Source organism: Oryza glaberrima, chromosome 3 (genome assembly GCF_000147395.1).
Source record: "Oryza glaberrima chromosome 3, OglaRS2, whole genome shotgun sequence".
Taxonomy (NCBI): domain Eukaryota; kingdom Viridiplantae; phylum Streptophyta; class Magnoliopsida; order Poales; family Poaceae; genus Oryza; species Oryza glaberrima.
Window position 1 is genome coordinate 804,109 of NC_068328.1, and position 25,101 is coordinate 829,209.

General features: G+C 45.7%; 3 protein-coding genes and 1 pseudogene across 5 annotated transcripts; 2 read left to right on the plus strand and 2 right to left on the minus strand.

The window, feature by feature from the left end:
- Positions 1 to 6,396: 6,396 nt before the first annotated feature.
- On the plus strand, positions 6,397 to 11,184 carry LOC127767178 (uncharacterized). Its single transcript, XM_052292428.1, has 7 exons — positions 6,397 to 8,018; positions 8,111 to 8,201; positions 8,292 to 8,449; positions 8,546 to 8,597; positions 9,741 to 9,820; positions 9,908 to 10,001; positions 10,079 to 11,184. The coding sequence occupies exons 1-7, from the start codon at positions 6,846 to 6,848 to the stop codon at positions 10,669 to 10,671; spliced, it is 2,241 nt and encodes a 746-aa protein (XP_052148388.1). The 5' UTR covers positions 6,397 to 6,845; the 3' UTR covers positions 10,672 to 11,184.
- A 3,366-nt stretch (positions 11,185 to 14,550) lies between these two features.
- LOC127768254 (pyridoxine/pyridoxamine 5'-phosphate oxidase 2) lies at positions 14,551 to 17,294 on the plus strand. Of its 3 annotated transcripts, none has more exons than XM_052293795.1 (9): positions 14,551 to 14,759; positions 14,835 to 14,884; positions 14,964 to 15,021; positions 15,138 to 15,170; positions 15,341 to 15,436; positions 15,875 to 16,042; positions 16,160 to 16,311; positions 16,459 to 16,635; positions 16,829 to 17,294. In XM_052293795.1, the coding sequence occupies exons 1-7, from the start codon at positions 14,649 to 14,651 to the stop codon at positions 16,259 to 16,261; spliced, it is 618 nt and encodes a 205-aa protein (XP_052149755.1). In that variant the 5' UTR covers positions 14,551 to 14,648; the 3' UTR covers positions 16,262 to 16,311; positions 16,459 to 16,635; positions 16,829 to 17,294. The 3 variants fall into 3 exon arrangements, with proteins under 3 accessions (XP_052149755.1, XP_052149756.1, XP_052149754.1); XM_052293796.1 differs by having other exon boundaries at positions 16,504 to 16,635; XM_052293794.1 differs by lacking the exon at positions 16,459 to 16,635 and having other exon boundaries at positions 14,552 to 14,759.
- A 3,232-nt stretch (positions 17,295 to 20,526) lies between these two features.
- Positions 20,527 to 22,756, minus strand: LOC127768253 (short-chain dehydrogenase TIC 32 B, chloroplastic). The gene is made up of 8 exons (XM_052293793.1): positions 22,489 to 22,756; positions 22,181 to 22,412; positions 21,958 to 22,040; positions 21,721 to 21,877; positions 21,535 to 21,616; positions 21,350 to 21,437; positions 21,206 to 21,252; positions 20,527 to 21,032 (listed from the first exon to the last, which is right to left on the minus strand). Exons 1-8 carry the CDS (start codon positions 22,601 to 22,603, stop codon positions 20,832 to 20,834), a joined length of 1,005 nt encoding a protein of 334 aa, XP_052149753.1. The 5' UTR covers positions 22,604 to 22,756; the 3' UTR covers positions 20,527 to 20,831.
- Positions 22,757 to 23,562: 806 nt separating this feature from the next.
- LOC127765186 (uncharacterized) lies at positions 23,563 to 24,339 on the minus strand (annotated as a pseudogene).
- Between the last annotated feature and the right edge of the window lie 762 nt (positions 24,340 to 25,101).

The following is a 25,101-nucleotide window of genomic DNA, read 5'->3' on the forward strand; positions in this document are numbered from 1 at the left end:
CTCTCTGATTGATTTGCTGGATATATATGTTACTAGTATCCTGTGGACAGTATCAGCATGTACATGTGCAAGAACTTTGGCCACACATAGTCTGATTAAAAGAATCCATGAGCACTGCAGCTTGCATTGACACCTGAAAAAGGTTAGAGCTGATTGATAAGCATGCACACATAGTTCCTTAGCTACTGTTTAGCAGCTTGGCTGGGCTGGCTCATTCTCCTGATGAATGATGATGGTGTTTTTTTTTCCTCTCTTTAGAAAGATGCATGGCTAGTTGGGACTAAAGAGTTGTGTGCTAACACCTGTCCTACAACAAAGATCCATCGTACGTGTGATATATCTAACTAAAAGTAGCCCTGCTTTCGTTTGATCGAAATTAATCATGCATCCAACTTGCTCTATAATTCAGTACAACTAGCTGGTAGAAAGTCCCTGAACTGAACACCATCAGTGCAATTGCACACAAGGACATCTCTACGCCTAGGGTAGCTAGCTGCTAATTAACTTAATTTGACAGCACTCGAGTGATAACAACCATTAATGCCAGCTTGAAGACAGTGTAACACATGAACCCTTTTTTGCGTGGTTGGTTTGGTTGGCGCAAGTGGAGATCGTACTAAAGATCATGCATAATCTCTCCACAGGTCAATGCTGCTGCAGCATGCATGAACTGATGAAGAAACATGTCCCTGATTAATCCCTGCGACTTGAGCTGAAAACCCGGGGCAAATTGCAGCTGATGCTCTGACAGAGTTGGTACAGTGAACCGTGTAGCGACCTAAACAGTTGGGGAGTACAGTGAACTTAGTGAACTGAAGCTGCTTGATTGGTCACCACAAGCTTTGCATGACACACAAGTAAAAAAAAGTAATTAAATTAAACAAGTGGTAGAATTTTGTTAAGCTGCAGGGCCAGCAACACGAGGACACGTCGATCACCGGATTAACCCTCGACCTTGCAACACCTCACATGCATGCACGCGAGGTCCGTACTAGGCGCTACGGCGATTTAAAGAAAGAAATTGACGCGCAATACAAGTTAATTAATTAAATACAGGTCATTTAGCCTCTTAATTATCCACGTCGATCGATCCATCACGCAGAAATATCAAGCAAGCAAGCAAATGAGATAAATGATTCCATCTTAAATTAACTACAGCTAGAGCTAAGCTAGCTCCTAATTTTGTTTGTTGAGCTCATGTGATCAGCCTCCCTGCTCACATGTGCGCATGATCACGTCCTAGCTTAGCATTGGCATTAGCTACTAATTAAACAGCATCTGTTTTTCTTTAGGAGGAACCGAAAGGTACACTTGTTGAGCAGGAACCAGAGCAAATGACAATGGTGTACTTGTGTTCCCACCAAGCACGGCTTTTTTTTTTTAACTTTGATTAAAAATCCCTTTGCTTAGTTTTATTTCCACCGAGGAAGGTGCCATGTTCCATCACATTAGGCTTTTGTTTAACAAGTCCTTGTACCTTGATTAGAGCGCAAAGACACTAGTACTAGTGACTAATTAAGAATTAGTTTTTCCCCTAGCCTTGTATGATTGCCAGCTGATCCTTCTTGGGGAATTTTGTAGACAAGTACCATAAAACCGCCTCATTAGAAACGTGCCTGTCGGTGTTAATCAGGACCGCTTGTTTTTACCTCATCAGCTTAGCTATCTGGATATAAAAGTCATCACAGTAAATAATTAATTGTTTGTTTGCTGTTGTAACGAAGTGGACGGCAATAAAACGCCATAATAAAGAATACGTTCATCGATTACTACTGCATTAATTGAATCATTAGAACATGATGGCACATGGAAGTATATGTGGAGTTGTAGCATGCATGGTAGCAGTAGTACGGATTAATTGGATGGTTGGTGGTAGTGCTAACTGCTAAGCTACTGATGATGATCGCTCAGTGCATTCCTGCAAATGCTTGACAATTATTTTTTAGGGGGTTAATTAGTTGCAGCTAGAATTAAACAAGTGTTTTATTACCGTTAACTGTTGAACAGTATTCAGTAGAAAAATCAACTGAGGAATGCTCTATAAACAATTTGCAAATCGCATAACAATCCAAAGACGGAAATGCTTCCGCAGGATTCAAGAAGTGATCAAACCAGGAAGTTTCGGAAAACCAAAGTCTTGGTTAGTTAATTAGTTTCATTGATTATGATCTAGAGAGAGGACTTCTGAATAAGGGCATATACAATAGTATTTATTAGCGGTCTTTTTTTATTGTCATGCAAATATATTTGGTGATGTGGAAGAGAGAGGAAGAAGAAAAGAGAAAGATGGTTACTACACATGACAACGGCATAGAGTCGACTCTTAGCATTTATTAGGAAATTTTTTGTTACATTGAGTCTAACAAAAGAAAGATGACTAGTAAGAAAGTATTTTGATACATTAATGGTTAGAGACTGTATTATCTTAACTATTGTAATGTGATAGCCTCTAATTAACGTAGAGACCGTATCAGTTTCTACCTTTGTACTTGCTCTAAAAAGGTTGTCGGAAACTGAAATTAACAATAGTACTAACCTGCAGCAAGATGGTTTTAGACTTTTAGTTGCTGGATAGATTAAAACAACAACCAACGGACGGTCAACGAACAGAATAGCCACAACGTCAAATCGAGTCCGGAATTCCAGAGATCTCTAATTAACGATATGGCCATCTCGTCGCTGGTAGCTGCTACTAGTACAGTAATATGTTCCAAGTGCGTCACGAAAGTGATTGCAATTTCTGTCCGGTTACGAACGAGTCGGGCGCGCGGTTTCACACCCCCAACAACTCGTGGATCTTTTTTGGAGCTCAATCGCGTGTGCTGCGGCTTTAATTTGACTGGCTTTTGATCGATCTATCGCGTCGTTCGTCTTGGCGTGTATACAACAAATTCATGCAAGAACAGAAAATTCACTGTGTTGGTGGTGTTGTTGGAGTTGCATGCCAACGTGAACAGCAGATGAAAACAATGTATAAAGAGGTGATCAAGATGCTAAAGCGAAAGATGTCACGTACGCTAGCTTTGCTAGCTAGGCGAATCTGTAGATCCTATATCTCTAAATGTAGGATCAACAGTGATGGTATATTTGACCCTTAACTCGTCTGCTTGTTCCAGCTAGCTAGCTACTCCAGTTTAAATTTAAATTTATCCAGCATGTTCGTCCGAAAAGGAAATTAAATGAGAAAGATATTGAGAAGGAGAAGAGCTAGACGACGACGAAGGATCATACCAGATCTGTGTGTATGTGGGTAAGGTAGGTGCAAAGTGCCACTCTCTCAAAGTGCGTAGCTAGCGATTTTTTTTGTTTTTTGAACTATAGCTAGCGATTATTAGTGTACGTGTGCGCATGCATCACGCGCAATTGGCACTAGAACGTAGAAGCACTTCGCTCGATGTACGTACGCACGTACATATATACGTGTATATATATTTGCTACGACTTGACTGATCAGCTGGATGCAACTTTGTGAACAGATATACTCCAACGGCTCAGATCGTACGTATAACTGGCTTAATTATTAGTCGTCGGTCGTCCAAGCAAAGTGTTGTTGTCAACGAAAACGAAAGAATTTGACCAGGAGATCGATCGGTCGAAGCAGAACAAAATCAAAGAGACAAACGTTGTCACGTAACGGAGATGTGACAACCGAAGCTTGTGCTGCACGGTGAGGCAGGGTGCAGTCACTGCAGTGGATCACCTTGTTGGGTCTTGGGAGGATTTGGCCTCGGATTGGATCGAGTACACGTAGCCCCCGCGCGCGACTGGATCATCGTCATCTGGGTAGATTGGATACGGGATAAACCCAACCAACAAGCGACCGATCGGTGGCTGGCCTAACGCAGCTGCCCACCTCGCCTTCGCCCCGCGCGGACGCAGCAGCCGCCACGGTGGCTCCACGTACGCGTCCATCTCCACGCGCGACCGAGTGCGAGTGCGAGCGAGCGAGCGAGCGGCTGACCAAACCACCCGCGCGCTGACTCCACCACGAGCTAAGCTGAGTCCGCGCCGACCAAACGCGTCGTCGCTTGCTGCCTCTCGTTTCCGAGCACGGATAGCTCGCTGTATGTGCGTGTTGGAACGGGAATTCCGACGTGTTACTATTGTGGCGACTACTTCTCCTTAATTTTTCGCCATACGTCCGTATCTAATCGATTATTATTAGTCCTAAGTTGATAGGATACGTACGTGCCCAATTAAGGCCGGGTACGTACGTTTCAGGCTTAACTCACGATTAACGTACGTGCAGTTAAATTAGTTCGATGGATCAAGCTCAACTGCGACTTTGCTTCTGTGGTACAAAATACAGTACCGCAGGGCAAGAAAGGCACCTAAACTAACCTTTCGTGATATAAACTTTTGGTTTTACTCTACTGCTTTTGGCCTTTTGTTTTCATTAGCGACAGTATTTTTTTTTTCACAGGTCGACGAACGGAAAGGAGCTAATTGCAGCCATGAGCAAAGCAACAATAACAGGTAAGGAAAAAAAAAAGTACTGCCACTCTGCCCCATCTCAATCTCACCTGTTACCGCTTGAGGAACAAGGTAGCTGAGGTCAGGACGCCTACGTGTATATATTTTTTTTAACAATCTGTTTACTTGTTTGATTACTGCTCTACTTAAACCATGTTAATTAATTATCAAGAGGATCCATCAAACAGTCATGCCTACTTTGCTCATTTACCATCTACTGGTCAGAAATTCAGTACTGCCAACCAGTGCTAATTAATAATTGGTGGTGACATACTAAACCCTTAATGATTAAACAAAAGCAACTGATTAGTACTCCTTACCAACTGACATGAGTAAGAGCAGGCCCGTTGATCAGGAAGGAAATGTAGAGAACAGCACCGAGAGATGCGCTTGTGTCTACCAAAGATTCCGGAGCAGCGTAGCAAACAATTTATAACTAGGTAGTGACAGCAAAACATCTCCAAGTAATCAGCAAGTTTATTTTGCTTCTTGAACCTGCAACGACCATTTAATATCATTACAGTGGCATGAAGATTAATTAGGAGGATGTTGTATATGTTTCAATGTTTTGTATAATCACGGTATCTTGCTAGCAACTCAGTATGGATCTCTGCTTGCTTGGCACTTTAGATAAAATCGACTTATAAAATGAGTAAAATAATTAATCTAATAAATATGCGGCACACTCTTTATTGCTGGGCAATGTGTGGGAGTGTACTGTGCAGCATCAGGTATCGCACCACAGAGCATCCAAATGATATGGCTTGTTGCAATGGAGGTTAGGCATGTGCAACCTATATTTGAAAAATGGAGATATGCCACACTGCTTTGCTATTGCTAATGCCACCTTCCATTGACTTGGACCGGTTGCGACCTGGCCGGAACGAGTGAGAGCTGAGGTAGACATCTCCAATCAAATACTAACATTTTTCTCCCTTGAGAATCCAAGGGATCCTTGTGTTTACATAGGTATCAAAAATACTAAATCATCCTAAAAAAAAGCTGTAGGTCAAACTTAACCGTACAATTTCATCTTCTACATTTTCTTTTCACAATGTCGAGCACCAATATATGGCTCTGCGGCGTTCGCCAAAAAAAGGCTGTCCTACTCATTTTTATTTTAAAGTTGTGCAATATCCATACACACAGGTCAATATGAGTAAGTAATTGCAATTTTATGTGGACTTAAATTTTAAATACGTAGTCTTAGTAAGCATACAAATAAATTCACGACAAGCACAAGCCAACAGTAAAAAGATAAAAATAAAATCCAAAAGTAACATATTATATCGAGAAACTAGACAAACATGACCCTGAGCAACCTATAATACAAAATCATCAATTTTCAGGAAGACAGACAGAGGCAAACAAACGTGTGGAAAAACATAATCCCGGTCTACATGGAAGATTAACAAAATCCTCAATCTTTTGGAAGAAAAAACGGGGGACTTCCGAGAAGAAAAGAACTCTAGCATCTCCGTGGAGAAATAAAATTGATAATGACGATCTAAAAAGAAAAACACATGATGATAGGCAGCAGAGAAGCAGAAGCCGTCATGCCTTGCGGTTTTTCTTTTTTTTTTTCCGGAATTGCTCTAAAACTTTTGTAAGTTCTTTTCTCAAAACTTTTAGATTTGTAATTGTCGAATCGTCTCTAGATTTATATATATAAAGAAAAAAAATTGCTAGAAGAAATTATTACATATATCACATGCAAAATCTCGGTGCTAACCAACCAAACCATAATTAAAATATAAGTTTTATATAAGTTGTTACATATTGATAATGGCAATTAAAAAAACACTGATGATGATAGGCAGAAGAGAAGCAGAAGCCGTCATGCCTCACAGTTTTTCTTCTCTTTTTCCTTCTTCTCCCATCGTTTTTTCTTTGGTTTTACGTCGTCCGATCCGTCCATTGCTCCATTGCTGACGACGGGCGAACCTCCATCCAAACGCTGTTCGCAACCGATCCCAGAGATCAAGGTCCCCATACATCCACCACCACCACCACCACCATCCTCTTCCTCTTCCCTCTCTTGCCTCCTCCTTTTATTACTCTACTCATTTAGCTTTTGGTTGGTTGGTTGGTTCCCTTCTTGAGACCCCAAAACCCAACTAGGAAGGACAAGGACACATCCCTCTCCCTCTTCCACCAAGAGAGATAGAGCCAAGAACCGGAAGAGGTAGAAGAGATTGAGCCGCCACGGCAGTGGGAGCGCGCGCGCGAGTTCCCCGAGATCCGCGAGATCTCCGTCGCCGGCTCATGCCACTGGTCGGTTCTTGGGGCGGCGGCGGCGGCGGGGGGTGGTGAGTCTGTGGCCGTTTCTTGCGGCGTGGTGAGGTGAGGGGAGGGAGAAAGAGAGGCTGCACATGTCCGTCATGGCGCGGCCCCGCTTCGAGGAGGATGACGAGGATGAGTTCTTTGACTCGAGGGAGGTCATGTCGCCGGCGTCCGTCTCTTCTCCGGCGAGCTCCGGGCGCTACGACGGGCCCATGCTCGAGGTGTGGGCCACCGACCCGTGCAGCGTCCATGAGCGCCGTCAGAGGTTCATCAAGTCCTTGGGCCTCTCGGATTCGAGCCCCTCCGCCGGCGGCGGCGGCGACCGGCCCGACGAGGAGCCGTGCTCGAGGTCCAGTGCCGCAGAAGAGATCCTCCCGTGCAGCCCCACCGTCGAGCTGGTCTCAGCCGTCCCCAGTTTTGCGTGCAGAGGCGAGGAGCCGGGAGCGTCAGGCGGCGGCGGCGGCGCGGAGGTGTTGGATTGTGTATTCAAGAACTTGGACGATGGTACAGTGTTTGTCGTCGACGAGATGGGAAAAGATGGGAGTTTCAGGAGCCTCAGGGACAGGCGATCCAACCGGACAGTTACTGCAGCGGAATTCGAACGGACCTACGGCTCGTCCCCATTCATCTGTGAGCTGATGCGGCGGGTGGATGATTCGGATGAGTCCTCTGCTGTGGAGAAGGCTCTGGTCAGGGGAAGGAGAAGGAGGAGGAGATTTGGATGGCTGCGCAGGCTCGGCATCCGTGGCTGCGTCGTCGATGTGGAGGAGGACGATGAGACGAATTCAACATCCTCGAGTTCTTGTCGGAGTTGCTCTGGGAAGGTTGATAGGGTCAAGGTGAGGCATTACAAGAAGAGGTCAAAGGAATTGTCCGCGGTGTACAGGGGCCAAGACATCAAGGCGCACGAAGGTGCAATTGTGACCATGAAGTTTAGCTCTGATGGACAGTATCTGGCCACTGGAGGTGAGGATGGGGTTGTGCGTGTGTGGCGGGTGGTGGAGGGGGAGAGGCCCAATGAACTTGACTTTGCTGAGGATGATCCTTCATGCGTGTTCTTCACAGTCAATGAAAACTCCGAATTGGCCCCTGTCAACTCCAGTGAAGGGAGTAAGAGCAAGCACTACAAGAACTCAAAGGTGTCGACAGATCCAGCCTGTGTTGTGATCCCTCATAGGACCTTTGCATTATCCCAGGAGCCTGTGCATGAATTCTATGGACATGATGATGCGATCTTGGATCTTTCATGGTCAAAAAATAGGGTTAGTTGTCATTGAACAAGGTTTTTCCATGTATCTGCAGTATCTTTTAATTGTCACATGGTCATCTAACTTCACTCGCCTTCTTTTTGCAGGACTTACTTTCTTCATCCATGGATAAAACTGTACGATTGTGGCAGGTTGGGTGCAATAGTTGCCTGAAGGTTTTCTCCCATACTAACTACGGTAAACCCTTTCCCCCGCTAAGTACAAGATTTAGCACATACCTCTTCCCAGCGTCTGATGCCGACATTCTGATTTTTGTCTATTATGCAGTAACATGTGTGCAGTTTCATCCTACCAGTGACAATTATTTTATCAGTGGTTGTATCGACGGATTGGTTCGCATTTGGGATGTTCGTAGATGCCAAGTCGTGGACTGGGCTGATACCAAAGAGATAATCACTGCAGTTTGTTACCGCCCTGATGGAAAGGTTTGTTCAACTGTTCTTTAAGTGTTTTTACCCAAGCGGCCATTTTCTGATTTTACTTAAATAGTTAAACATGTTTATTCTGCTGGCTTTATTCAGGCCGCAGTGGTTGGGACCATAACAGGGAATTGTCGCCACTACGATGCATCAGGTAATCATGCAATCATGAGCACACTCTATGTATGGCGCTTGTTATTGGCAGGCTAATGATTTTGGAAATAGTAGCTTCAATGAATCAACATCCTTGTTTGTTAATAGGTCAATATCGTTTGCTTTCATGACGACATCCTAGATGTATATGCAAATTGCTAATGATAGAAATGTCTTGTTTTGTCCCTGGTATGAGAATAGAGACAGCAGAATTGTTGTTATCCTCTAATTGCTTCTTTTGATCCTGTCTAAACTGTATGTGTGTATAGATTGCAGTTTACTACATGATGGAAAGATAGGTCATTTTATGAGATGCTAGTGTTGCATTTATTTCCACCAAGTAGTACTGTCCACGAGACTTTTCTCCAGCTGGTTTTTATGCTACGATTTTCTTAAAAAAAATTGATCTCTGCCAAACTATCTTTTTGACCAATCACTGGTTGGACTCATTTTGTCCTGATGAATCAACAAAACTATGTCATCAATGGAGATGATATAGGAACCTTTTTTTTTTTTTTTGCGGGGAGATGATATAGGAACTTAGGAAACGGTACTATTGCATTTTGGTGATGAACAGGCAACATGTGCTAATATGCTATTTTCATAGCAAGGTCATGCATGTTGATGGTAGACAACAATTCTATTTTTCATTGGATAAGAACAGATAAGATTGAAATAGAAAAACATATATTTTCTTGGTTTATGTTTTGAAGCTAAGGTGCATATTCCTGTATTGGCTGCAGAAGCCAAGTGTACTACCCTTGTTTGGGTATGATGAAAGTATTGTTGGGGAAATTTAGGTCTATGATTCATGAGGTCCTTAACGGTTATAACCATTTCCTGCTTATAGATCTTGCAAAACACATAGCACTGGAAACTTGTTGCCTCATGCTTCAGTCAAGATTCAAATTAATGTTCCGTACATCGGGAAACAGCAAGCCAGTAAATACGATATTCAAAAGTCAGTTGTAATAGTAGTTGATTTGTAACAGTAGCTTAAATCCGCTTTGTTTAATTCAGACCAGGAACTTTAACTTCTTTGACTTGTGTTCTTTTAAAACATTTTCAAGTATGCTCAACGAAAATATGCTACTAGTATGTTTCTGATTCATTTGTTTTTTTCTAACTTTAATACTTTTTGCAGAAAATCACCTGGAGCTGGAATCTCAAGTCGCTCTCAATGGAAGAAAGAAATCTCCACTTAAAAGAATAATCGGTTTCCAGGTACCTTTTCTTATATTGCATGTTCTAATCTATTTTTTTGTCACATTTAATTCTTACAAAAGCAATTTTTCCTACATGCATTACCAGTACTGCCCATCTGATCCAAAGAAATTGATGGTAACATCTGGCGACTCGCAAGTCCGTATTCTTGATGGGCTTCACGTAATTTCCAACTACAAAGGTACTGACACCCTCTTCTAAGATCACTTTCAAAAGTATTTGTGACCCTTAGTTTACATGTCTATTTTCCATTCTCAGGACTGCGAAGTTCAAGTCAAGTTGCTGCATCATTCACACCAGATGGAGATCACATTATATCTGCTAGTGATGATTCCAGTATCTACATGTGGAACTATGCAAACCAAATAGCTCCCGTCACAAACCATGTGAAGACTGTATGGTCAAATGAGCACTTTTCCTGCCATGATGTGGGCATTGCGATACCATGGAATGCCTCTCAGACAAGGAATTCTATTTCACTGGCTTGCAGTATCACTTCTTCACGGCAAGAAGTCTCGGATGAGTTCCACAATGAACATGATAGCTCATCATGTTCTCATCCTGAGGATTCCCCTGATGGTGATAGTCTGTACCAATTACCATCTGGAAATTTCACTCTTAGCAGTGCCTTCTTTGCGGAATCTGCTCCAAGGGGATCAGCGACATGGCCAGAGGAGCAGTTGCCATCAAATTCGACAACACAGTCTACCTTGAGGAAATCTCAGTACAAGTTCCTGAAGGCTTCTTGCCAGAATGCTGCTACGCATGCCTGGGGCCAGGTCATAGTGGCTGCAGGCTGGGATGGCTACATCAGATCCTTCCAGAACTATGGCTTACCTGTGCAAGTGTGACATGGTACTAGACATGCATCATTTACCATTGATAGTCCATGGCAAAAGCTTGGGTATGCCTTGAGAAGTCTGGCTGGCTGAACCTGACGCCCGTCCTGATTCATTATTTCAGCACAAAGCGTCACATGGCTGGTGCTTGAGCTGAATTGCTTGTGGACCAGAAGTTGTATGTAGTCTGAGTGGTCCTTCAAGATGTTGACAGCGTCAACACAACGTAGCAGGCCCGCGGAAGATGAATCGCCTCGCAGAATTATGCAAAGGCATGTGGGGATTTAGGCAGCAACACGTTGGTGTTCTTTCTTTCTTTCTCTTCTTTGTTTTGGCTCCTGTTAGGGCCATCCGTAAATATATATAGGAGACATACATATTTTTGCCGAGTTGAAACTTCCCTCGCCCGAACCGGATAGTGGATGGACAATGGGCAAGTGGAGAGCTAGAAATCACTGTTGGATAGGGGGGAAAAATTCAGAGTGGTGGGGGTGCACATACTACTGGATTCGTTTCATTTGTTCACATTTCATGATTCATAGCCTGGCTGAGTCTATGATGGACATTGATACTGGAGTTGTATGTGTTGGGATGGATCATGGATGGAACCCTGTGGTTGTGGTTGGACATGGTCAGGTGGGTGTGGCCTGTGGGGGACCTTTGTGCAGGCAGAGGGCAGGCCTTTCTGGATAGGGATGGTGCTGTTGGCTCTGATGGGTTTCCTAACTCCAGGGGCCAGGCCTTTGGGTATGGGACTATACTATCACTCATTGCTGCTGTTAATGCCTTTGTTTAAAAGCTGGGTCCATGTCCATGCTCAGATCTTGGCCTTTTATCTCCTGCTTGCATTGTCACGTCCCTTTTCTTCCAGATCCCTCCCCAAGTCCTTCCTATTGAGGTGATATTCCCAGGAAGGTGAAATTGCCATTACAGGTTTACACTTATTCTTTGCAGTTTACTGGTCTTGTTTGTTTCAAGAACCATTGCCCAGCACAGTCACAGAAATAATCTTAGTACTACCGTCCATACGAATCTTTTCAAGGTTTTTTTTTAGTACTCTTATCTCTTTTCATCAAAGATCTCTGCAGTAAAACGATGGCAGCAAAAGTACAGCCATGGATGGGACAAGCTCAGCGATGGCTGGTTCTGCCGTTACAAGTACTCTCCCCCCGTTCCTGTCTGGCCATCTTGTACTAGTAGCAATGGGCATAGCAGCGGAGTACAACTACACTCCTCCAGTATCGTTGTTCAAAAAATGCAGGTGCCAGGACGACTGAGATCCTGACAGGGCTGCCCAGTGGATGATGGTGCCCATGCCATGCCATGCTCTGCAGCAGCAAGGTGATGAAATGGAATCATCAGCCTGGATGCTGCCTTGCCTCATTTTATGCAACAGTGGATGTTATTTTTTCGGTGCCAGTCCAGTCTGGTCAAGGAGTAAAGATCATCAAGCCAAGCCCCCCTGAGGACAATGGCTCTCTGGTCCATCACCTCACCTGCTGTAATTTCAGAAATGCACTGCTCCTTCCGTCCAAAAAAAACAACTTAGAAATGGATATAACATCTTCCTTTTATTTAGATTTATTGCACTATAATGGATATGTTGACTTTTTTTTAGGACAGAGAGAGTAAACGCTCACCCGTAGCACAGTTACACCCCTCCTCCCTACAGATGGCCGAGGAGTAGTAGGGAGGAGGCAGTGTTTCAGGCAGGCTAGCAGTCACCGCAGAATGCGACGCCGGTGCTCTCATCTCATCTCTCCCTCTGCACTGCAGAGAGTACCTGTCTCTCTTAGGTTGACTTTTTTTTAAGGAACGGAGGGAGTACACACTCACTTGTAGCACGGTCATACCCCTCCTCCCTACAGATGGCCAAGGAGTAGTAGGGAGGACAGGGTTCGACTTACCGCTGGTAACCGCGCGGTTACCGCGGTTACCGGGCTTACCGCGGGGGTACGGTAATATAAATACCGCGGTAACCTCCTTAAGTTCAAATAAATTTAAAAAATAATTTAAATTTTTGATAAATTTTGCACGGTTTTGTACGGTTTTTCACGGTTACTGCGGTTACTGCGCGGTAACCGTGCTTACCGCCGGGGCGCGGTAACCCCGGCCCCGGCGGTTTGGGAAACCCTGGGAGGAGGCAGCGTTTCAGGAGGCCAGTGGTCACCGCAGAATGCGACGCCGGTGCTCTCATCTCATGTCTCCCTCTGCATATGGCTTCATATGCCAAGATGGACACTTGTTGCTCTCCAGGCCTGGCCACCGCTGCCTTCAGGCTGCAGCCGTGGTGTATGTCATTCGTTCGATGGGCCGCCGCGCGAGTGACATGCAAACTGCGAGTCTTTTGGCCTCGTGAACTTGTCATTGTGATCACCCGTACTCGTATCATCATATACTGTGCTGGTACTACATTGTTGCTACTGCTGGCTGCTGCGAGTTGCATTTCGCTAGTGCTAGCTGCTGTACAAATTGTGGCGGCAACAAACCGCGCAGCCTGTACGGCAACAGGCGGTCGTGCTCGTGCATGCATCGCCTTCCTCTCTGGTCTCATCTGCTCAACGCTGAAGCTTGATCTACTGTTCTATTACATTTGCAGTGCTGTTTGGCTGCATTCGAATAGGATCCGATTATCAAGGCAAGCTTCTTTGATTGTCTCCTCTGCTGCATGACAAGCTAGTGACAAATCGTCCGTTATATATACTCCCCTCCATTTCAAAATGTTTGACACCGTTAATTTTTTTAAGTACGTGTTTGACCATTCGTTTTATTCAAAAAATTTAAGTAATTATTTATTCTTTTCATATCATTTGATTCTTTGTTAAATATACTTTTATGTACACATATAGTTTTACATATTTCACAAATTTTTTAAATAAGACGAACGGTCAAACATGTGCTAAAAATTCAATGGTGTCAAACATTTTGAAACGGAGGCAGTATATTCAGTCAGTGGTTTCATGAGTGCGCTAAATAGGGCTCGGTTACTATCGTGCGTCGTCTTCTTGCAAACAATTTACAGCAATAGATATCTGTATCAGGGTAACAAGGGGACATTGTGAATCAATATTATCACCATTCCCCTTTCTGCAGGATTCCAACAGAAGGCAACGCCTTCTGTCGGATATAATCAAAGCTTTAAAGGTGTGATGCATTGTTTAGTTCGTGAAAAGAAAATTTTTAGGTGTTATATTGGATGTTTGACCAGATGTCGGAAGGGGTTATCGGACACGAATGAAAAAACTAATTTCATAACTTGCCTAGAAATCGCGAGACGAATCTTTTGAGCCTAATTAATCCATCATTAGTACATGTGGATTACTGTAGCACTTATAGCTAATCATGGACTAATTAGGCTCAAAAAGATCCGTCTCACAATTTCCCCCTTAACTGTCCAAAGATTCGATGTGTCGTTTTTTGGAAAAAAAATAGGAACCGAGCCTATGTATACCATCAGTTATATACGATGATACGGTCATGATATGATTTAGGCCCTGTTTGGAGGAGCTTGAGATTCTAAGAAGTTGCTGCTGAGAAGCTACCTGGTGAGAATCTAGAAAAGCTGGGAAACCCAGCTTCTGGCCTCTAGTTCATTTTACAGATTCTACAACTACATATTTTCAGAATCTGAGTAAATAGCTGGACTGTTTGGGGGAGCTTCTGCCAACTGAAGATTCTAGGAGAAGCTGCAGCTGTTAGAAACTCCCCCAAACAGACCCTTAACGAGTGGGTAAACGCTATACATAGCCCGTAGCCCCACTGTTTCAGTCACTGACGTGTAGGCCCATGTTAAAATTCATCTCCTAGCCCGTTTCGTCCCACTGACCAAGTAGGACCCACAGGAGATCGTTTCGGCAAATCTGGTCCGTTGATCTGCACACGCCTCCCACCAACATCGGCAAAGCAGAGCATCCCCGCGTGGCGCTAGCGAGACCGCGTGCGCGGAGGCCGGAGGGGGAGAGGACGAGAGGCGGTGGGCGGCGGAGTAGATGGCCGGCGGTGGCGCCGCCGCGTCGGCGCTCTCGACCCCATGGAGGTCGCTGCTGCAGCGAGCGTTGGACGGCAATGCCCACTTGAAGCACTCCACCTTCTTCCAACTCGTACGCTCCCTCCCGATCCGCTTGTTCCCCAATCTATCGTTTTGAGGAAATCGAGTGAAACGATCTTGGTTTCAGGCCACGGTGGGTGGCGGCGGCAGGCCGGCGAATCGCACCGTCGTATTCAGGTGTCCGCGGGCGTTGCTCCCCTCAAATTTTGTTTTATTTTGCACTGGTTTTGACCCGGGAAATTTTTGGTCATGTTAGGGGGTTCCAGGAGCAATCTGATAAGATTCAGATTAATACGGATGCACGAAGCAATAAGGTGTGCTGCTAATTCATGTGCTTGTGAAATTCGTATCTACAATGTATTGCTGCAGGAGTGTTCCCGCTCACTGATGATCTCCTTGGATGTCTCGATGTGAGTTGTGCTTTGAACAGATTGGTGAGATCAGGAATTGCTCCTTTGGTGAGGTATGATATAGAGAACTGGTGCTTCCGCTATTATATACTCCCTCCGTCCTCCTAGGTTGGCTTCTTTTTTGGGACGGATGGAGTAGGGTTCACGAATCACGAAAGAACAATTGCATTATTAGAACTGCGAAATGACTACAGATGAATTTCTAACTTTGTTTGCCTTGCAGATATGTTGGTACTTTACTGACACTTGGGAACAATTCCGTATCAGCGGATTCATAGATGTGATTGATGGTTCAAACCCCGAACCTGTCAAGCTACAGGTTAGAACCAGTATAGCATACTGCCTTAGTGCTCTGATCTAGTAGTGGTCTGTATAGTGGAAATGCCAAATGTCCTAGAGACAGAAGCATAACTGTAGTGCGCACGTTTGGTTGTGCAATATATAGTATTTTGTTCTTTTGCGCTGTATGGCTGAATAAATGAATGATTTGTGATATTTATTCGATGGTACAAACAAATGAATTAACTGTTATAAAGTTGGAAAAGTGATTTAAATCGGTATTCTAAGAAATTCACATATAGAGAGTTTTTGAGAAAAATGCACCGTTTAGGAGTTTAGGAAGCGTGCCCGTTAATCCATTCATCCATTAAGCAGAAGAGAACAGTCCTTGAGGTTTATTCATCTCAGAAGTGTTACTGTGTTTTCTCTTTCTACTTTCATCGATTCATTTAAAATCGGTTGCCATTTCTATACACAGCTGAGAGAGAGAGCTTGGTTTGGAAGCTCAGTAAAATCGAGATTGCAGTACTTGGGACCATGCCCAGGTCTTCCTATTCCGGATGATGATCTCATTAAGGATGCTCATCTTGATCCATCAGCTGGTCCAGTAGATGCCTTTTGCCTTCTGGTTCTTGATCCAGAAAAGGTAGGTAGCTATTTTCGACTTTTTGCTGGATCTAGAAAGATGTTGATGTTTGCTCATGCTTTCTTAGTGCTATTTGTCAGCAATCCTTTGATCCTGCAATTTTTATACTGTACTTAGGTCGATTATTTGAACTTGAAAAGCAATCAAAGGTTAATGTTCACAAGAAACCAGAAGGGAGATGGGACCAACAGTTGGATGGCCGAAAAAATTAGCCCATGACTGTTTGCGGATTCTATTGCAGCTCCAAATTTGTTTGTGGATTTATCATGGTAAGAAAGTTGTCTTGATTTGAGTATGTTTTCTAGCATTTAGAATGTTTAGGTTGGAGCAATTTGGGATATACATCGCCAGAATTTCTACCATCTATAAGTTTAGTTGACTTGAACTTATAAGCTGAATGGATATTGTTATTGAAGGAATGTTATTTTCTGAGAATGCTAATCCATCTAGCCACTTCTTAGCTGGGTACGAGCTTGAGAACTGCAGCTACCTGTGGCATCCGAGAGAACCAATTTCCATGTTCAAGTTTTCATCTTTTATAAAACGAGGGAACCGTTCCTCAAGTTCCCTTATAAACACCTGAACCTTTTCAGGTAGGAAACAACACATAGATTGTCCAGATAAACTAGTTTATCTTTTTTGTTTCCCTCGAAAAAAGAAAACGAGTTACCCTTTTATCTTTGAACTGTGGTGTTATGATTTCTTCCGAATGCGTGTTGTATGGTGCATGTTTAATTTAGTGACAGTAGAATTTGAATTCCTTTGGTGTGAACATGGATGATGCAGGTCTACTAGTACCTCTCTTTTCCGAGGAAACTTTAGGGGAACTGTGATGTGCACTAGGGTTCCCGATCTTCCAAAAGGTTCTGATAAACAACGATTTGGGCGGAGTCGCGACACAAATCGATCCGGCTTCTTGAACGCGCACGCTCTTGAGCCCCGCAATCGCAGCACCACGTCTAACCGAGTTAGTGATGTCCGCATCAAACTGCATATGTTATTCGTTAACAGAGGGAGGAAAAAGAGTCAATACAGTACAAATAAATCAGAGATTAATGGACAGTGCAAATAAATACTACTACTATAACTCTTGCCTGTACATAGTCATTTTTTCTTGTTTCTCTTGATATTTTATGTATTCCAGTTTCCTTACAGGAATGTTAATGCCATACCATGGATGTTGTCCTGGCCTTCTAGGCTTGTTTGTTGTGTCAATGTCAAGTAAGGTCATTGTGGTTTTAGGCATGGCAAACTCTTCTCCCCGCTATGGGCATATGGCCCGGCCCTTTAACCTCTGTGCTTCTCAGCCTTCCTTGTGCTTAGACAAGACACTATCAGATGCATATTGCCCTTGTTGTGGCAGTTATGGGGTTGAACAAAAGCTCCAGCTATAAGCCATAAATCAGCATACGCGTGAGGCGTTGAAGTGTGTTGTTCACCGTTATACATTGATGAGCAGAGCTGGAGGTGCCGGTCTGCTGGAGATCAACTCTGGCCAGGCCATGAATGCAGCGTTCAAAAGTTAGTTGCTGTTATCTCCATGTATAAGAAAAACACATCACATGATCTATTTGCTGCGGAAAGCAATATATTGACCGATACGTCTTCAAGTCGTGGTTCCAGTGAGCACTGGCTAGTGGTGTGCACTGCGCAGCTGATGGTTATGAACAGTTCTGCTCCTGCTACAAGGGAAAAGTTGTCAATCGCATTATCTCATTGCAGACATGAAAGCAGAAGGAAACTGTTCTCTGTTCTGTGCATGCTCTGATTGAGCCGAGCACTCAGCTGCAGGTTTCTCTGCTGGTCTTGATAATGCTACATATCGTCTTTTCTTGTTCTTGGCAGTGAATTATTGTTTCATCCAAACAGAGACTGGACTGCAACATCTTCTTCCAATCATCTTAGAGCAGCATGTGACATTTCGCTCCTTTCTGGGTCTCCGTTGCAGTTGCGCTGATGGCAGAGCAGGGGTCAAATGTGGCTGTTTAATTGGGTCTCCAGCTTTTCTTTTTCATTCAAAGTCATCAAGGTAGCAGCAGTCAGTCCAGCATTAGCATTTCGGCTGTGCCGAAATGAGGTCTCATCCTGACGCTTTGCGGCGCACACAAGGAACGCTTTTATCTTACTTTCGCTGATAAAAAAGGGTGTCTGGTTGAGGTCAACCGCAAGACCGGCCCTCCTCCTCAAGTTGCTAATGGCAGGTCCATTTCAAAGGCTAAGGCCTTACCCTGTGGCTTGGATTCATCTTTTGGCAATCATTTTTATTGGCCACCTTCCTCCTACTGGGCCTTGTTGCTGGTCTAAAGGCCTGGAAGATGTGGGCCATGTACAGCTACCCATCCTCACTTAGCACTACACAAGTAAGGTTACATGTCACAGTCTTCTCTCTTTTTGCCGAATGCATCATTAAAGTGGTATGTATTGACGAGCTTGTTACTAGTGATGCTTACTTTTCGTAGAACCTATGAACATCACTCATCATTTTTTAAGTAATACTCTCATATTGTTTTCATATCCCCAAAAAGAGAAGCAGATCCTCTTTGAGAGAAAAGACCCTATTAAATTGCACCTAAAATAGGCATGCCTTCTTCTGTCCCTCCGGTCAACCTTCCTTGCCCCTTAAGACCAGGTACAATAATGGGCGATAGAAGATCCACGTAGGATTTTCTGCTGAGCTGGAGGAGAGAGGGGAGGGGAGAGGGCGCAAGCGGGCGACTAATTAGTCGCCTGGCTGTACGCATGGCTCGAGGACGTGGGCCCGCCCGTAGCGAACGATGCACCCGTGCTACTCGCCGTTGCCTGCGTCGGAGCACCAAGTCCAGGGCCGCGCCACCATCGTCGTGCACGTCTGCGTCCGCCGCCGATGCCGCCTTTGTCCACTGTGACCACCGGTACCCTCATCCTTGTCAACCGTGCTCGTCGCCTCTGTATGTCGCTGTTGCCGACCTTGTCCACCGCAGCTGTCGCCACCAATTTCATCTGTCTCGGCCACGGCTGCCACCGTCGTGCAGTTGCCCTCGCCCTCGTCGGTCGATGTTGCGGCTCTCGTCCACCGTAGCCATGGAGGGCAAGTAGGAGAGAGAGACCAAGAGAGCACAAAGCTTGGATTGAGTTTTAAGGCCTTGTGCTTATGAATCAGCTTGATGGTTTGCCCGATTGCTTCACTTCTATCTTCCACCGTTCCGCGTGCAGAAGGCCAGCTCAACGTCGGTCGCCGGACGATGAGCTCAGCTCTGGTGACCCGTTCGCTCTATCCCCAGCTACACGGGCAGCGTGAGCCTGCACGATGAGCTGTTTCTATTTTCTGATGGAGAAAATAGAATAACATCTTTCTCTAGAAAAATCAGATAGCTTAAGCGAAGTAGTAGCATACGTATGTGTATATATTGTTCTGTACCGACTCAATTCCTTTCATGTAGATGAGCAGATGTATAGTACAAAACGGATGTGTATATAGCCATAAATTTGTTCATCTTTTTAGCCATGGATGAGCTTGGATGCCTATTTCGTGAGAAGCAATCGCCGGCGAGAACAGGGGATTAGGAGAGAGAGAGAGTGGGGATAGAAGGGAGATTAAAATAAAATTTCTTGTACAGTGTGGGCCATAGTAGTATAGCTTGATTATTGTGTTTACTAGCTACAATGTTACCTATAGGTGAGATGGATTAAAATTGAAGTAAACAGCTGGCTGCACTGTTGACCTTGCTCTAAGGTTACTTCTAGGGTGCACTTGTAGACTCAAGTCTCAATCTGAAAATAACAAAAGGTTTTAAGCTACTCCCTGGTTGGAGGCTCTGTAATAATAACTTTCTGGGGAAGCCTTGTGCTGATGATGCTGTAGAGTTTTGTCATTGTCATTGAGCTAGGACATCTTATGACCCACACTGCACTCTAATCTGATTACACTGCAAAAGGGATAACAATTGATGTTATCACTGTACCTCCTTGGATGGAAACACATCACCTAGTTCTTGTCCCATAGGGAACGCACTGCCCCATTTTCGGTGGCATGTGATTCTCAAGGAGAAAAGGGAAACTCGAATTTTTCGAGTGGTCACTCACCAAGACACAGTCGTTTGCCATGCCAAGTCGCACAAAAAAAGGTTTCGGTTTCTGAGTCGCAAAAGGAGGCTTCGGTTTCTGCAGCATCCACATCGGCAGCGGCCAGCCACGGGCGCAATCATTTGGATGGGGGATCACAACCAGCTTTTGACAACCCCCGGAGTCGGAAGCCGATCGATAGATCCAATCGAACAAGACAATTCATAGATGCATCCGCCCATGCAAAAACTCCCACCAATCAACCATGCACATTGTACTTGCACGCAACAAGGTTAGTACCAGTACTAGTACATGTTTCCAATGCGTGCGTGCCGCATCTCGACACGTCTGCTTTCTCCTGACATGGTGAACAGCAAAGCCAAAGGCACACATACGACACCGAGTGCAAATCTCACTGGCAATGTCTGGTACTCGAGGACAAATTACAGCGTACTGTATACTAGTATTATATATCTCGGAAATACAATCACTAATATAATTGGCTGCTACTGCTATAATGCTACAGATATACTACTATATATTTATACACTGGTGCTCATACTACTATAATATTTGCAGGTTACACATTGCATGAAGCTGTATATATGTAATGTGGAACAAGAGAAAAGACAGCGATGCACTACTTCTACCGTCCTAAAATATAAGTATTTTTAATTGTTCAAATTTATAGACAAAAGTTATTATATTTTAGGATGGGTAGTAGTAAAATACGGTAAAGATTAGCCAGTCAGCTGGTGTCAGGGGAGGCATCTTTGCTGTGTTTGTTCGTGCAGAGCAGCATGGACTCGGAGATTTGCCACAGCCGCTCGGCCTCGTGGCGGTTGGTGGCGGCCGGCGACGGCAGGGCCTCGTTGCAGTCGGCGAAGTAGCGGCCGGACACGCCGGCCAGCCTCGGGTGGGCCGCCACGTAGCACGTGGTCGCCGCAGCCTGCGAAGAGCCGCGGGTTTTAGTAATGAGCGGTGCAATTATTACTCGTAAGCACAAAGCTCAGCTCACAGCTCGGCTGCCTGCAGCTGCAGTCAGGGCGAGCGAGAGACCCAACACATGGAACAGGGCTTAAATTAACAGATTTGGTGGACGGTACTACGTTAATTAATCACCTGAGGGATGGTTTTCAGCAGCTTGGACAGCAGCAGGAACACCAGATCTGCAACGCCAAAATAATTAATCTGTTCTTAAATCGTTTGATCCGGCTAGAATTACAGTGGATCAAACAGAGTAGTAGTAATAGTAGTAGTATTCACCTGTGACGAGCCCGTCGCGGTCACGGTTGAGCCGCGTCCTGACGATGCCCGGGTGCACGCAGTTCACCGTCACGTTGGCGCCCATCTCCTGTTGGGATTAACCGAGCCACACAGCCCCCAAAAAACGGAAGGAAAGGTGAGAAACCTGCCACGAAAAACTCCATCCGGTGCCGAAACGAACGGACCTTGAGGCGCACGGCGAGTTCCTTGGTGTGCAGCACGTTGGCGAGCTTGGACACCGCGTACGCTTGCGTCGCGTCGTAAGCTCTGAGATTACAGCGATCGCCACACACATGCATGCCAAGCTTTAGCGCACAGAGAGTTCACGAGATCGAGGAGGAAGAAGACGACAGATAATGACGCTGACTCACATCTTCCGGCGGGTGACAAGGTCGAGGTACTCCGCCCAGTCGCCGGCGAACCAGCTGTGCACGCTGGACGACACGTTGACGATGCGGCCCTGCACGCCGGTCGCCGCCGCCGTCTCCGCCATCCTCCCCAGCAGCAGCTTCGTCAGCAGGAAATGGCCTGAACAACATACGATCGATCGATCCATACATCATTTATACAAGTATACTGAGTAGTACGTACGTAGCAGGAGTACATACCTAGGTAGTTGGTGGCGAACGTCATCTCGACGCCGTCCTCCGACAGAGCGAGCTGCCCATGCGAGAACTTGCCGGCATTGTTGCTGCAACCATCCGTCCGGCGATCGAATTAAGCACGAGCACAAATGCAAAAAAAACTATTCTAGTAGCTCCCATGGATTTAGCTCGTACGATCGGCGAATTGAAGCAGGCCACAGGAGATCAGTGAGAGTGACGTACGTACATGAGGAGGTGGAGCGGGAGGCCGAGGAAGAGGAAGCGGTCGGCGAAGGCGCGGACGGAGGCGAGCGAGCTGAGGTCGAGCGGCAGAACGAGGACGTCGGCGCCCGGGCACTCGCCGCGGATGCGCGCCCGCATGTCCTCCGCTGCCTTCACGTTCCTCGCCGGGATCACCACCCGCGCCCCGCGCTTCGCCAGCACCCGCGCCGTCTCCGCCCCTATCCCGGACGTCGCGCCTGCATGACAAACCAAATCAATCAGGCCAAAACGGGAGACCGATCGGCTCTGCCGGCGCTGCAAACTGCAACGCACCTGTGATGATGGCGGTGATGCAGCCGAGGTCGGGGCAGACGTCCTCGGCGGTGGACTTGGAGCCGAAGCCGTTGGCGCCAGGGGAACCCAGCAGGTACTTCGCCGCCCGCAGCATCTCCGCCTCGCCACCGATCGCGCGCGCGGCGGGCGGCGGCCAGCGACGCCTGTGAGCTAGCAAGCTGACACTGTAGTCCGCTCACGCGCGGGCGCGGCGCGGCGAGAGCTGAGGGCGAAGAACAGTGGGAGGAGGAGGAAGTGAAAGCTCGGGGAGGAGCGGAGGCCGCATTTATAGAAAGCTCGCGCCGCATGAGGACGGCACGGGACAAGGTGGTGGTGCCGATCGAAGAAAAGTGGCAAGTACGCGGCAGATGGAGATGGAATTATTACTACTAGTCCATTTGCGGAATATGTGACCATAACTGTGCGACCTCTCTCCGCCTCTGCTTCTGCTTCTGATTCTGCTTCTACGAGCGCTGTAATAACACTGCACTGAAGATTTTTCACGTTGTTTTTTTTTTTGAAACTCATAAAGTTTTATTGCATATTAAACATAGTACATTGGAAGGGAACAACATTCCCTGAAACATCACCCTGCAAGAAATTGACAACAACAAACGTTAAGGACCATCTTCCTGAAAGAAGGTAATGATTGAATGATGAAAGCAAACTTCTAGATCATCTGATACAGCAGTAGTAGTGAATACAATCGTCGGAGATCCGCGGCATTGCCGCGACGATTGCACCCAAGGGCCTCTTCAAACGTGCTTCCCATTTGACCTGCCAGCGATCCCTCCAGCTGTCTCCACGGATTTGGCACTAATTGAGCTTTGGAGTTGAGTCGTAGATATGTTGGTGGCTTCACCGGACTCAACCAATGATTGCCATGGAAGTCATCGTCAAATCTGAGGAACACTAACAACATCCCTGCAGACCAAAGTCTAACAGATAGTCGGTGCTCAACCCGAACGATAACCTCAACATGGATACTGCTGCAAAGGAATGAAATGGAAGATGCATCCAAAACCCAGCTGACCTTAAGCTTTAGAGAAGCTAGATGGTGGCGATGATAAAGTCTTACGAACTTAAGATGTATCCCATGGGTGAGGATTGAGAAGGACACTTCGTTGCCTTTGCCGGGACCAGCTTTGCCTTGTTGTGTAGCTTGTTGGTTGCCTGTATGATGCAGGGGATTCATGGCGTGCTCCTTGCTGGCCCATGACTTGTGCTGCTGCTTGGATAATTGATTTAGGCACAGCAGCAAATTGATGGAGGTGCTGTCGGTCGAGACAATGTTCGGGATGCTCGCATGAGAGGAATCAGCAAGCACGAACTGCTCCAACAGCTCAGCTAACTCTGCACCTCCAAGCCTACCAAATATGACGACGATCTAGGCATGTGTGAGCCCACCCTCACCGGACACGACGCGGCTGAGCGCATCGCTGAGGAAGGGCACAGTGCCAAGGATTAGATGGACAAAGGGGTCGCGGAAATCGGTTGAAGCCATCCAGATCCACCGCAAACTATGGCCAGCAACCTCAAAGCTTGAAGACTTTCGGGCACCGGCACTGTAGCTGAATTTTCCACAATCAGGCGTCGCTAGGGCTGACGAAATCGAGGTCTGGCACCGCAAAGACCGACCTCCCTGGCTGATCCACCCACAAGATTTCAGATCTGAAGAAGGGAATACTGGACTCTTCATAGAGGACCAAAGACGAAGAACAGGAAGGACACAGAACGAGACTAACTCGACTATGAGACTAACCCGACTAAACTACTATACGAAGGAGACGCGATTGAGCCTGACCCCTCTCCCTCCCGTCACCGGCGGCGAGCCACCGGAATGAAGGAGGAAGAGGGGCCGGAGATGAGGCTTTCTTTTTCTCTCTGTCTCGGGCAAGCTAGGAAGTTCCAGAGAGCTCACACCCCACGTTGTTTTTTTTGTTGTTGTTTTGTCCATTGACGCGTCAAGTTGGAGGGCAAAAGGGGAGATCGAGTGGACAGTTTATTGTAGAAATAATACAACTTTAATAAAAAAAGTGTAAAAATAGGTGTTGGTTGATAGAAATCAAATATTCAATAACCAGTCGAACAATCATATTTCAATAAGGTATCTATCAAACAACCATTGTTCGATAAGTTACATGTCGAACAATGGTCTTTTGACATGTTAATTGGCTTGATTGACCTATCGAGGTCTCACAGCTCGCTCATATGCATACACACATATCCTAAGTTCCTAATTTTTTTAAACCCTGTCAAACAATGGTTATTCGATAATGTGCTAAATCTGTGATTTTAGACAATCAACATCTATTTTTTATAAATTTTCATTAAAATTGTACTATTTTTTAAAAAAATTCTCGAGTGGGTGTTGTTTGGCTGGGCCGGGGCTGAAATGGCTGATGCTCGGGGGCATGCAGCATCAGTGAAACATCTCGCTGACAATCGGCTCGGAATCTCCACTAGGACCACCGCACACAGCTTCCTGTGGATAAGGATATGTAGGGCTTTTGCTGATCCACTGATGCATGAGGTCAAGAATACAGAATCTACCGAGTCCTGGGCTCCTGCCTGTTCCTGCTGATCAATATACAGTACGATCTCATCTTACCG

Excerpts from the sequence above, each read along its gene's own strand:
- LOC127767178 (XM_052292428.1), top strand. The coding sequence starts at position 6,846 with ATGTCCGTCATGGCGCGGCCCCGCTTCGAGGAGGATGACGAGGATGAG. Across the intron at positions 9,821-9,907 it reads AAAGAATAATCGGTTTCCAG|TACTGCCCATCTGATCCAAA; the intron begins GTACCTTTTCTT and ends ATGCATTACCAG. Across the intron at positions 10,002-10,078 it reads CGTAATTTCCAACTACAAAG|GACTGCGAAGTTCAAGTCAA; the intron begins GTACTGACACCC and ends TTCCATTCTCAG.
- LOC127768254 (XM_052293795.1), top strand. The coding sequence starts at position 14,649 with ATGGCCGGCGGTGGCGCCGCCGCGTCGGCGCTCTCGACCCCATGGAGG. Across the intron at positions 14,760-14,834 it reads ACTCCACCTTCTTCCAACTC|GCCACGGTGGGTGGCGGCGG; the intron begins GTACGCTCCCTC and ends TCTTGGTTTCAG. Across the intron at positions 16,043-16,159 it reads TGGTTCTTGATCCAGAAAAG|GTCGATTATTTGAACTTGAA; the intron begins GTAGGTAGCTAT and ends TACTGTACTTAG.
- LOC127768253 (XM_052293793.1), bottom strand. The coding sequence starts at position 22,603 with ATGCTGCGGGCGGCGAAGTACCTGCTGGGTTCCCCTGGCGCCAACGGC. Across the intron at positions 21,617-21,720 it reads CTTGTCACCCGCCGGAAGAT|AGCTTACGACGCGACGCAAG; the intron begins GTGAGTCAGCGT and ends CTGTAATCTCAG. Across the intron at positions 21,033-21,205 it reads TGCTGAAAACCATCCCTCAG|GCTGCGGCGACCACGTGCTA; the intron begins GTGATTAATTAA and ends GGCTCTTCGCAG.